At 46.9% G+C, this 13654-nt stretch overlaps 1 protein-coding gene across 5 annotated transcripts in view; it reads left to right on the forward strand.

The window, feature by feature from the left end:
• The window catches only part of LOC309864868 (uncharacterized protein), a 72673-nt gene that overhangs the window by 19586 nt on the left and 39433 nt on the right, over window positions 1-13654 (forward strand). For all 5 annotated transcript variants that reach the window (XR_014311798.1, XR_014311799.1, XM_082730749.1 and 2 more), the window contains one exon: window positions 1977-2053. Coding sequence is in view for 3 of the 5 variants with exons in the window: in XM_082730749.1 (XP_082586875.1) it covers window positions 1977-2053 (77 nt within the window). In the remaining 2 variants the exon portion in view is untranslated. The remainder of the gene's footprint in view (window positions 1-1976; window positions 2054-13654) is intronic.

Genomic DNA, 13654 nt, shown 5'->3' on the forward strand with positions numbered 1-13654 from the left:
AAATCTACTTTGTCGAGTCCCGTAACAGCAGTCATACCCCACCGTGGGTTTCATCCCAGCGGTATCACGGACGCTTACGGAAGCACAGCTGTTACCTGTGCGGGACGCCAGCGAGGGGAGAGTGCGTGAAACCCGGCCTACACCGCTGGGTGGGTTGGATCAAGAAGCCCATGGAAGAGCTTCATGGGGTCCGTAGATGAATGCTACCTTCTCTGAGGTCTGTAGCGCTCCAGGGTGAGCGAAGTCCTCCCGGATTCTTGCCTAAGCGTTCATTAAACGCTCAGCATGCCAGGCACTGGTGTAGGCGGTGCTGGTACTCAGGGAACATGACCCACTGATATTTACCCATTTTTCTTTGGGCAAAACGCTAACACGAAATATGTTTAGGTGAGCACCATCTCCTATTAACTATGCATTCACATTACTACCTCGCGTGAATATTCTAAGATTTATTTATTTATTTATTTGACAGAGAGAGATTACAAGTAGGCAGAGAGGCAGGCAGAGATAGAGAGGAGGAAGCAGGCTCCCTGCTGAGCAGAGAGCCCGATGCGGGACTCGATCCCAGGACCCTGAGATCATGACCTGAGCCGAAGGCAGCGGCTTAACCCACTGAGCCACCCAGGCGCCCCATCGTGAATATTCTAGACTCTCTTCCCTAACCTGTGCTCTGGGTCTTACAGACAATGTTATCTTTCACTTTACCCCAAATATTGTTATGTGCTGTTTTCATAAAAATGTCTAAAGATGTTTTGTTCCAACTTGCAGATTGCTTCCATGATTTGTGCATTTAACCCATTTAACAAAGAAAGTCAACTTCCAGAGAAGATTTAAACATTGTTAGTAAAGTAACTGTTTTTTTAAGAACAGAAAAATTCAAGGGCAAATTGTGGCGAGGTGTGTTGGAGCAAAAGGGCCTGTCACTTTTTCATGTGCCCATGGAACTCCCAAAGAGCGAAGCGTGGGGTGGTGTGGGAAGCCTGTTGAGAAAGCGCCTCCCTCTGGGAATTCAGGGTGAAGGGCCGGAGCTCCCCCAGTGAAAGGACGGACAGTTTGGAGCCCGTCGTTGGGGGTATGAATGGCTTCTGGCTGTTCACGCTGACCTGCCCAATTATATACGTAAACGGAACTTAAAGCCTGGGAACTCACAGACTGTGGATCTTTCTGAGTGCACACAGAAACCGGGACATCTGAATGAAGGCTTTAAATTAGAGATAGAAGGAATAAAAAAAATCAAAACAATGGTTCTCACTCTTGAGAGCAGATACGTGTGCAGGTGACCTAGGGAGGTTCTGTGGTGAGTAGGGAGGAGTATCTGTTGTCAGAACATTTCTTTCCACCATTAGCAAGTGTCCTGTGCTTCCTAATAGATCATGTGATGAGGCATCCCACACATGGAAATCTCTGTCATCACCTGTAATCATAGAGCTGTTGCAGTCGTGAGACTAGACCTCCGTACGTGATGTCAAGTTAGCCACCTGTTCATAAACATTCACAAAAGGAAAATAGTTACATTTTCTGGGACATGCAGGACCTTGTTCCAAATACAAATGCTGTATGCCAAAATTTTGGAATATTTAAATGCTACATATAAAATGTGTTTTTTGTCTCTACCAAAATAAGTTTGGTTTTTCTTGGAATTTTAAGGGTTGAAACATCCTGATATAATTTTTGATTTCTATACAGTGATAAATAAAAAAATCTACCAGCACTTGTGCATATAAAAAATAGTATTAAATATGGAAATAGCAGAATAAATTTTGAAAGAAAGGACTGTAAATTTCCGGTTTTGTGCCAAAAGGATGAATTTATTACTCAAATGTTAAACTTGATCTTAAATATTAAGCTATGTATCCCAATGTGAATTCATATTTTATTCTATTTATAAGGTAGTGGAAATTTATAATATCAAATGCTTCATTGTGTTACTACATAAGTAGGTGAGTCCTTGATAACTTTAAAGTATTTCTTTCCAGTGTCTACTCCTAGACCCTGGGCTGCTCCTAAGACAAGAGAAACTCGGCTGATGGTCAACGCCGATCAAAGGGAAGAGGTAATGTTTCTCATATTGATGAAAAATGTATTTTCTAACACGCTGTTTCAAATGCACTAGGGAATATTTTTTGTGTGCTTCCTATGCTCCATGATTTTTAGTTACTTAGAATTAAAATATTCATTTCAGCCAAGTGGCGAGTGTAACAAGTATGTTTACATTTTTTTTTTTTAAGGATTTCATTTATTTATTTGAGAAAGAGAGAGAATGAGAGAGAGAGCATGAAAGGGAGAGGGCTGAGGGAGAAGCAGGCTCCCCGCCGAGCAGGGAGCCGATGCGGGACTGGATCCCGGGACTCCGGGATCGTGACCTGAGCCGAAGGCAGTTGCTCAACCCACTGAGCCTCCCAGGCGCCTCACATGTTTACATTCTTATTTTTACTCAAAGTAATGCTTCGTGTCCTCCAAATACTTCTTACTTGGGTGACCTAAAAGAGGACAGTCAAGGAGAGTAACACAAGCACCAGGAGGTGATTTTTTCTCCACAGGTTTGGAGAGGAAGAAAGTAAGTTATGATCGTTCCTTATTCTATTAAATCAGGATGAAAACGAACGAAGGAGTTTCTTTTTTTTTAATTTTTCAAATTAATTAATTTATGTATTTGACGGAGACAGAGAGAAAGACGGTGGAGAGAGAACACAAGCAGGGCGAGTGGGAGAGCAGGAGTGAGAGGCAGGCGCCCCGCTGAGCAGGGAGCCCGATGCGGGGCTCGATCCCAGGACCCCGGGATCATGACCTGAGCTGAAGGCAGAGGCTTAACCACTGAGCCACCCAGGCACCCTGAGCCAAGGCGTTTTCTGATATACAGCAGGTTTAGCGTGGTCTGCAACGGTTTGCTTTTCCAGATAGGAGAGTACCTGTCCCGGTGCATGGTGTGTGTCTGGTCTCCTGAGCTGGTTTTAGCTGCTGTGGCTCTTGAAGTCACTGGCTAGGGTCCCAGGGGTTGGGTGCGTTTCTTTCGCTGGTGCCGTCCATTGTTCTTCCTCTGCTATTCTGTGCCTCTCCATGCCCTCCCCGAGTGGTGTTTTGCCTGTTATTCCAAAGCTAGATGGCAGAGTTTGGAAATTAAAGACAGAAGGATCTAGGATAGAAATATAGGATATTATGAAATGCATTTTTGTGCCTGCACGTTACGGGTTAGATTTCAGCACTCAGGTAACTCCTTTGCCTTGGTTCATACTGCCGGATTTTGTTGTTATTGTTGCGTATTTGCACCTGGCAGCAGTAGTGGAGGGAGAGCTCCACCTTGGCATAAGAAAATCTGGGTCCAACTCCTCGTTTGTTCCTTTAAAGCGGTCTGAGCGTGCCGTCAGCCCCTTGAGTTCTCTAGAAACGGTGAAGATGGCGTCTATTTTGTGAGCAGAACCCAGCATGAAAGTGCCTGCCACAAATCCTCTTAAAGACAAAAATGAAGACTGTATGCTGTTTAAAGTATGTTTTGTTTTGTTTTGTTGTGAATCATTGCATCATTCTTTTTTCTAAACAACCTGGTAGGCTGTGTCCTGAACTTTTCCTTGACCAGAAAATCGTTGGGGGCACAGCCAGCCACAGCACACCGCTCAGCGCACCCTCCTGGACGAGTGGAGGAACGCTGGCCCTTCGCACCTGGGTGCAAGGAGCACGTCGCTCTCAGTCCGCTAGACAGGGTAGCATTTTTGGGGCCCCTTCGTCAGATGGTTGGAGATGGCTGAAAGTTGAATTTGCAGCCAACATTTGTCTTATGTACGACATCTCTGTAGGGAAGACCACATGGCCTCATGATTCCAGACTCAGAAGTTCCATTTAACACCTTTCTATCAAGATAAGTCTTACATATTGAACTAGGAAAGATGGTTTTCTCAATTAATGTTAGAAGTGTGGAGCTTTTGGGAAAAAAAAATAATCACTATCTGCCTGAAAGTAAGGCTTCAGTGTCTGTGGAGAAATTGAAGAAATTACAACTGTCTTTGATGCGAATGATCTCTGGCCACCCCCTCTATTCAAAGAGGAGCTGAAAGCACACTCTTTGTCCACACACCCATGCATGTGTACAGAAGCAGGATTTCATGCACGTTCTAAGGCAAAGATGAAAATGTCATTCCCTTTGCAAAAAAAAGCTGGACTGAGTAGTAAAGCTCTAGAAACTTCTACACTAGGGAGATGCAAACAGGTTTACCTGAGCCTGGGAAGACACGTGTAAGGGGAGAGTAAGCGTCTTCAGAGACGTGAGGTTCTCAGGTGGGTTTCATATTATTTCATATTCCAAAAAGCATATTTCAGGTGTATTTCATGTTTTTCCCAAGTAGATTCAGACACCAGACTAGGGCCCAAGGGAGGGAGTTACAAAGAAGTAAATTTCGTTCAATATGAGATGGCGTGTTTTTAGTGACTAAAGGGGAACCCTTGCTCCAGGCTGTTTGTGTAACGTGGAAGTGTGTAAGCCTGAACTGGGCACCACCACCACCTTTCTGCTGTTCTACTACCTTCCCACACCCCCACACCAGGGATTTTGGTTTTTGAGAGAAGTTTACTTAGGCAGATGCTAATGTTCCTCCCAATTCAAAGTGTATAATCATCTGGATACAGAGAGAAAAACAGCTAGAAAACAACACAGGATGTGAAAAACAAACATACTGTACAGAAAACTATTCAGAAGACTGAGTATAGATGCTAGTTTATAAACCTGAAGCCACACTACACATGCAAACACTTGTTAATGTGTAATGAGTTTTTTTTTTTTTTTTAAAGATTTTATTTATTTGTCAGAGACAGAGGGAGAGAGAGCGAGCGAGCACAGGAAGACAGAGAGGCAGGCAGAGGCAGAGGGAGAAGCAGGCTCCCTGCCGAGCAAGGAGCCCGATGTGGGACTCGATCCCTGGACCCTGGGATCATGACCCGAGCCGAAGGCAGCTGCTCAACCAACTGAGCCACCCAGGCATCTCTGTAATGAGTTTTTTAAAAAGATTTTATTTACTCATTTGACAGAGTGAGACAGTGAGAGAGGGAACACAGGCAGGGGCAGTAGGAGAGGGAGAAGCAGACTTTCCGTGGAGCAGGGAGCCCGATGCGGGGCTTGAGTCAGGACCCTGGGATCACGACCCGAGCAGGAGGCACCCAGGCACCCCTGTTAATGGGTAATGATTAATTTGAGTTTTCCATTTTATAGCTTTTTAGGAGATGTTAATATTATTTTATAGATTGAAAAAAATCACTGCTAAATTTAAGTCAGGCTGATTTTGCAGGCATCAGTGTGCACTATCCCAGCGCCACGGGAAAAGGCTCCAGAAAAGAGACTAAAAATTAAGTGTCCTAATTAAATAGTACACTACGGAAAAAAAGGGTTTCAGCTTATATATTTCTGGAAGGTTTATGTATTTGAGAGAGAGAACAAGTACGCGTAGGGGAGCGGTAGAGGGAGAAGGAGGAAGAGGACCTCCCTGAGCGCAGAGCATGACCCTGAGATGGAGACCTGAGCCCAAACCGGGACTCAGACGCTCTACTGACGGAGCCACCCAGACACCCTGGGTTTTTAGCTCAGACTAAAGCAATAAGATGTAGGCGGGGCGAACAGCAAAAACAGTAACAGTACATATTTAATACGACATGTCCAGCGCTGCGCCTGGATTATACCAATTAATCTTCACACAAACCCTGCGAGACGGTGTACTGCTGTTTTTTAGTAAATCCGTTTTGCAGATAAAGAAGTGGAAATTTAGAACAATTAACAACTCACTCGCACAGGGCACCCAGTTAACATGGCATGGACCTTGAATCCAAACCCAGCCTATCTCCAAAGCCTGTGGACCTTGCCATGCCTATCTCCGGCACAGCACAAAGTCACCAGAGAACATGCAGCAGATGCATAGAGAAGCCCTTCCTTGTGACCAGGGAGCAACAGTCCACCAATTTCGTTATTAATGTACATTAGTAAAGTGACATAAATTACATCCCAAGAAAAGACAGCTACAGACCAATATCTCTCATAATCATAAAGGCAAAAATTCTCAACAAAATAGTAACAAATCATACCCTCCAAAACATAAAAAGAATTATATACGATAACCAGTTTGGATCTATCCTGGGTATCTAAGGCTGGTTCAACGTTTCAAAATCAATTGATGTATTTCAGTATGTCAACAGACTGTAAAAGAAAAATCACACGATCCTATCAGTAGACGCAGAAGAAATAATTGACAAAATCCAACACTCATTCATGATTTAAAAAAAAAAAAACCAACCCTCTAAGTAAAGTAGAAATAGAGAGGAATTTCTTCAACTTGATAAATATCTACAAAAACATACAGTTAAGTTCACACTTAATGGTGAGAAACTCAAGGCTTTCTCACTAGGATCAAATACAAGTACAACTCTCCTGGAACTAATCAGTCATTAGAGTATAGTTGCAGGATACAAGGCTAATATACAGAAGTCCGTTGTTTTACCATAGGCCAGGAATGAACAAGTAAACTTCGTGATTAAAAACACAATACCTTTACAGTAGCATCCCTGCAACACACACCCAGAAAAAAAATAAGAAATAAATACTTAGGTATTAGAGTTAGGTATACGTCTTACAAAATATGGATAAGTTCTATATGAGGAAGACTACCAAGTTCTGACAAACAAAGTCAAAAGAACGAAATAAATGGAGAAAGATACCATGTTCCTGGATAGGAAGACTCAGTAGTGTCAAGATACCAGTTCTTCCAATTGGGCTGTAGATTCAGGGCAATCCCAAGCAAAATACCAGCATTTTATCAATAACAACAAGCTATTTCTGAAGTTCATATAGAAAGTGAAAGACCCAAGAATACTTAATACAATATTGAAGGAGAAGAACTCGGACTGACACTACCCTCCGTCAGTACTTAACTCGAAAGCTACGGTATGGAAGACAGTGAGGTCGTGGAGCAGAGCAGACAGACAGATCCGTGATCCGGGGAAGAGAGTAGAGAGCCCAGACACAGACCCACATGAATTGTCGTGTCAGCAGTCTGGAGCAGAAGCAATACAATGGAGCAAACAGAGCCTTTGCGACAAGTGGAGTTAGAACAGCTGGAGATTTGCATGAAAAAAAAAAAAAAAAAAGAAAGAATCTAGACACAGACTGTACGCCCGTCATGAAAGTTAACTGGATGCATTCTATACTTAAATCTAAATGCAAAACTGTAAAACTCCTAGAAGAGAACAGAGGAGTAAACCTCTACGTTCTGGTGTGGTGGTGACATTTTAGATACAACACCAGAGGCATTGTCCACAAAAGAACTAATTGATTAGCTGGTCTTTATAAAATTAAGAACTTCTACACTATGGGGTGCCCAGGTGGCTCTGTTGGCTAAGCATCTGACTCTTGATTTTGGTTCAGGTCATGATCTCAGGATCGTGGATGGAGCCTTGCACTGGGCTCTGTGCTGCACGTGGGATGGAGCCTTGCACTGGGCTCTGTGCTGCACATGGAGACCTCTCTCTCGGTCTCTCCCTCTGCCCCTACCCACTTGTGTTCTCTTTCCCTTAAAACAAACAGAACAAAACAAAAAAAGCTTCTACTCTGAAAGACAATGCCGAGAGACTTTAGAAGACGATCCGTAAGATGGGAAGAATATATTTGCAAAAGACAGACCTGATAATGGACTATAATCTAAAACATCTTATGATCTCATAAGACTCAAGAATATAAGAAAACAATCCAATTTAAAAATGGACCAAAGGCTGTAAGAGACCCCCTCACCAAAGAGATACACAGATATAAACTAGGAGAAGGTGCTCTGTATCATACGACGTTAGGGAAATGCAAAATCAAGCAATGAGATACCACAACACACTGATTAGGGTGGCCAAAATCTGAACACCGACAGCACTAAATGCTGACAAGGTTGTAGAGCAAGAGGAGATCTCATTCACTGCTGACGGGAAAGCAAAATGGTGCAGCCACTGTGCAAGACAGTTTGGCCGTTTCTTACAAAATTACACACGCTCTCGTCATATGATCCAGTAATCATGCTTTTCATTAGTTACCCAAAGGAGTTGAAAACTTACATCCACAAAAGCCTGCACACAGATGTTTATAGAAACTTCATTCATAATTGTCTAAACTTGGAAGCGACCAAGATGTCCTTCCGTAGGTGAGGTCCCTTCAGGCAATGGAATACGATTCCGTGCTAGAAAGAAATGCACTATGAAGCCACAGAAGACATAGAGGAACCTTAAATGTGTATTATTAAGTGAAAGAAGTTAGTCTGTGAAGGCCACATACTGTGTGATTCCACCTATAAGACGTTGTGGAAAAGGCAGAACTATGGAGACAGTGAAAAGTTCAGTAGTTGATGGGGGGTGTACAGGGAACAATGGGCTGAGGAGAGGGGAGTTCTAGGGCAGTGGAAATACTCTGTTTGATATGATAGCGTTGAATATATGTCACTCAACCCCCAGAATGTCCAACCCCCGGAATGTACACCATCAAGGGTGCCAAGACAAACTATCGATTTTGAGTCAAAGTACGCTCATCCTTAGTAACAAACGTACCTCTTTGGTGAGGGTTGTTGATGAGGAGGAAGCCTCTGGGACGTCTCTGCACCTCCCTCTCAATTTTGTTGTGAACCTAAAGCTACTCTAAAAACAGTTTTCATTAAATACAAAACAAAACGACAAACCATAGAACACACGATGATATGTATGTAGAAAATCAAACGACTACTTTCTAAACTTTCCAATTAAAAAAGACGATATAATGTGACTCTGAAGTTTGCCAGTCCCTTCCTAATCATTGCTTTTTGCTAGATGGAAGTATTTTCACAGAAACCTTTCTGCAGAAGGACCCTTCAGGTGAATGCGGAACTCGGTGGGTGCAGCTCGCACCTAGCTGTGAGAAAGCCTCCTGGCCTTTTATCTGGCCCTTGGGTCTCTGTTGGCCACGGAGCTCCTGTTTGGTTTGCTTGCATTAAGGCAAACACATCTTTGACTCAACATCGTTACTCAGCTGGCCAAGGAGGAGAGTGTTCACAGAAAGGCGAGAAAAAAATAAAACTGAAATGAGGCAAGACCGTTTTTAACAGGAGAAAGAGAAGTGCCACTTGAAATTACATCCAGAATGAATTTGAGGTGATTGCTCCAACAGTTTGTCAACAGCGAAGACAGACAAGTGGAGACAAGCCGTGCTTTAGAGGAATGGCAGTGGAGGAAATTACAGAAAAGTGGGCGAAAGGGTGGGATGTATCTGTGGATTCCAGCGTGCCCAGATTGACAGTTTGGGCTGGGTAGTTTCACATTTTCTTTCTAAAACCATGTGGCACAGAGTTGTGGTTTTTATCGGCAATGTGCTCCAAGAGGGTGCGTGACCATGGTCGCCAGTGCGAGGGGCTGCGTGAAATTTCAGTACCCGGCCTTAATTACTTGAACTTCAAAAATCCTGGAAAGAATGCCTTCGAAATACTGAAACCAGGTCCTGTGGTTTGGGGGCAGCTCAGGCTCGTGTGGCCATAGGACCCCTCTGAGCCACCACTAGCCACCTGCCAGAAACTCAGAGAATGGAGCTTTGAGAAGAGTGGGCTGGGGCTTTGGCTCGCCACAGAGCATAAATGTCTTGCGGTGGGAGCTGCCCCCTTTGAAGTCCGGTGTCAGGTTGCTGGTTGAATTATGTCGGGAGTTCACTTTCCACTGATCACCAAACACTCTATTTTATTATCACGGTTTGACTTTTGTATTTTACCAAATAGTTCCGCACAGACCTTGCCTTTCAGAGACGGAGTAGCTGGGCTTTCCACGGCTTGGAAGCCACTCAGAAGCTCTAGGACGAGCCCGTTAAGTCCTGTTGCTGCAAATCAGCCTCTGTCCAGCCTCTTCGCCTCTGGACGCGGCACCAGGGACCAGGGCGCGGCTCTCGAGTGGTGAGGAGATGGTACACCGCACGGGCGTGGGAGTATTAGCAAATCCGGACATTCTGGGCCTGTGCTGGGACAGATTCTGCCCCATTATCAGACACCATACACCCAATCCCTTACCACACACTGGGTCAGCCTGAGCCCTGACCAGCTCAGCCCCTACTGGGAAGTTCTTAGAAATGCAAATTCTCTGCGAAACTCTGGGGTGGGTCCAGTTGTCTGTAATGAGGCCCCTGGGATTCTGATGCAGCTGGAGTGTGAGAACCAGGCCCTCCGCAGGAGCCCCCGCTTAGGGTTTTGTGGTCTGGATTAATCCTTTGGCTCTTGGGTCTGCTAGAGAGGGCCTGCCCCACTCTAAGTAATGACCCCAGGGCTTGCGTCTGAAGGCAGGTGTTGTCTACCTTGCACAGGGGACAGAGGCTGGGGTTAGCGGTGGGGACCGCACCCATGCCTTGCTGCAGCACCCTGACAAGCCACCAGGCGGCCTGGGCTCGGAGCTCATTCTTCCCTGGCAGGGGTGGATTTGCCCTGGCTGGGAACCGGGTGACCAGCGGCACATCTGTGAGAAATTCATTTGTGATTAAGCTGTTCTGCTCTGCACTGAGGCTAGCTAGGACTTCATTAGCCCCGAACCTAAGCCCCTGGGATCCAGGGGTGAACCTGCTAAGGGGCATCTCCTACCGGCCCGGCCTGGGGAAGCCGGGGGGAGGTGAACAAGCTTTTGTGTGAGTCGGCTGTTTAGCACTTCCTAGAATTTGGGTCCCGGGCACACGGAACACAGGGCAGGGACCAACGCTGGTTCCTGGAGGAGGTGGCCAGTGCCCTGCACACAATGGGCATGCCCGGTGGGCTTCCTTCCGCGGCTTTGACCAGCTGGGGCGTGCAGAGCCCCTGCGCCACGGAGGAATCCCAGCGAGCTGTCGGAGCACGCGGCTGTCTTCAGAGCTTGCTGCGCCGGGCAGGTGACTGAGACCGGGGACCCGTCTCCTCACCCTCCGCAGCACGAGATTTAGAACTGGTGCCCCTGGTCAGGCTCCAGACCCCCGTCACTGCAGGTGAGCGGGGGACTTCGGCGGAGCGCAAGGAAGGGGACGCCAGGAGAGCCAAACACGGGAACGAGGAGCCTCTGTGACCCCTCGTGGAGAATGTTAGAGATTTCCTAAAAGGGGGATTGTGGAGGCCCCTCGGCCAGCTCAGGGCCCCGGCACGGGCACGGCCACGGCACGCCGGAGAATGGACAGACGACCGGTTTTCAAAGCTCCAGATCTGAACCTCCGTGTTCCGACTCGGAATAAAGACTGTCTCCCAGCAACGTGTTCGTGGGCATAAAGCAGGTGCCAGGTAAGAGTCACGGACTGACTGGAGGACTCCGAGGGACAACCACAGGAGTCACGGAGCTGGTTCCGTGAGGCAGACAGAGCCCCAGCTCGAGTCCTTGGAAATGAGCGTCGTGGTTCTGGGCCCAGAGCTCGGGCGGGAGCAGCAGGGATGGGCTGCAGGAAGGAGTCTGTCGCGCGCCCACCTGTGCAGACATCTGTAACCTGGCTGCCCGGGCGGGCAAAGGCCGTTCTCCCTGGAGGAATGTCCAGGGAGACATGAATGTGGACTTGGAGTCCCTGGGACGCTACCCTCACGAATTCTTCCCAATGACGGCTTTCCCGTTCAGTGTTGTGTCCCCTTTGTGAGCAAATAAACAGAACCTGCTTCCTGGGAACGAGAAGGGCCGGATCTACTGATCAGATTTCAGAAGGAAACCACCACCGGCGTTCACCTCCCAGAACTGCTTGAGGATCCGGAAGAGTCTTTGGTCCGGAGTCTTTTGGTCCCAGCAGCTGCCTCGTGGTCTCCGCACCTGTACGTGCAGTTGTAGAGAATTCCTAATCCCCTGTGCATCCTTGGGGGATGGGTGACTCCTGACAGCTCTGTTCACTCCCAGTGCTGGCACACAACTGAGTGTGGGAGCCTCTGCTGGGTCTTGGGAGCACCTGCCTGTTCTCTCACATGGTGCACCTGCTGATGGAGAATTTGGACGATGTGTGTGCTGCTGCTTTGGGGAAGAATGAGCTGCCGAGTATGAAGTACCCGGGTATGAAGTATCAAAACTTTGGTCTTGACTTGTCTCTTTTGTCCCAGCTCCCACACGATGTCAAGAGTTGTGCAGGCCTTTCCTTCAGAACATATCCAGGGGAAGCCACAGATGAGTTCTGCCTGTATCAGAACTCTGTGTAGACGGAGACATACTCCAGAGTCCGGGGACTCCAGAGCCAGGTGGGACTACCCACATCCAAGCCAGGCTCATCTCTTGTCCAAATCATTGCCCTTAGCTTCCAACACACCCATAGAGTCTAGTGTTAACACAAGGGCCAGACTAGTCCTGTGTAGGGTTTTAGACATTTGTTGCTGTGTAGTAAGTGCCCTGAGTTTAGTGGCTTCAAATGACATTATTATTTGTAAGGATCAGTTGGGGCTCAGGTGGAAGATTCTTTTGTTGGTCTCCCCAAGGCTTAACCATGCGGCTGCATTCAGCTGTGAGCTGGACTGACTCCAGTCCCTCCAAGATGGCTGTAGACCTCTTCTTTCTCTCTCTCTCTCTCTCTTTCTCTCTCTGCCTCTTGCTCTCTGTCTCTTTTTACCTCAATTTCTGTCTCTATCTTTGTTTCTGTGTCTGTCTGTCTCTGTTGCTCTCTCTGGTTTGCTCTCTCTCTCTGGCAGGGCCACTGTTTACTGAGTGGTGACTGTCTTCTAAGAAGAAGGAAGCAGAAACAGATCATCCTATTAGGACCTGGGTTGGAAGTCCCAGAATTTCGCTCTGTCACATTCTGTGAGTCAAAGCAAGTCCCAGGGCTGCCCAGATGCAAGGGGAGGGGACACCCGTCCCACGTCCCCCCAGGAGCAGCCACAAAGATGAAGAGTTGGGCTGCCAGAGACACAGCCCGCTCCTGTGAACATCCTTGAAAGACTCCGTGTGCTGTAGGAGCCAATGAGACCCATTTATTTGTTTGTCTGTCTGTCTGCCTCCCTTCGCTGGACTGATTTTCTCGGACAGGCATAGCTTTTCTTTTGTTCCCGATTGTCCTCCATGCCCAGAGCAGTGCCCATGAGTAGGAAGAGCTCAAGGAACGTTTGTTGAGTGAGTAGAGGAGAAATACAGGAGCACATTCAGATAAAGTCACGTGCGTGCCTTCAGCTAACTGCCTGCGTTCAGAAGCACGTGTGCAGGTGAGAGTTTCACAGCACAGTCAGTCATGGAGTATGTGAGACAGAAAGTACTGCCCTGGATCCGACTTGAGCTTTTGCGTTTAGAGCAAACATGCTGTCTGAAGAAGACTGCGTGGGCTCCTCCTGTGGGGCCAGCCGCTCCCCATGAGGGGCACACTGTGGCAGGCCCGTGCTTGCTGACGGGCGGTACTAGGGAGCCCAGGCTGGGCCTGTTCAGTCCCAGGATCTACCAGAGAAGTTCCTTCACTCCCAATGAACTAGTCCTCAACCTGTCAATCTGTCATCTCCCCTGGTACCTTGTTAACTTGTGAATTCCTATCAAGTGAGTCTTCTGGTTGGTAAACAAAGATACACCAATTTGTAGATTAAAAATATATTGGAATAATATGGCAACAACATATTTTTAGCTTTGATGGATGTGCAGTGCTGATTTTTTCCCTTTAATTGCCTTTGTTTGGCGGGAAGTGGTGGATTAGGCCCCAACATGAAGTTAGTCTGTTCACAGAGCAGCACAGATGCCACCGCTG

This window comes from Mustela nivalis (genome assembly GCF_964662115.1).
Source record: "Mustela nivalis genome assembly, chromosome: 5".
NCBI lineage: Eukaryota > Metazoa > Chordata > Mammalia > Carnivora > Mustelidae > Mustela > Mustela nivalis.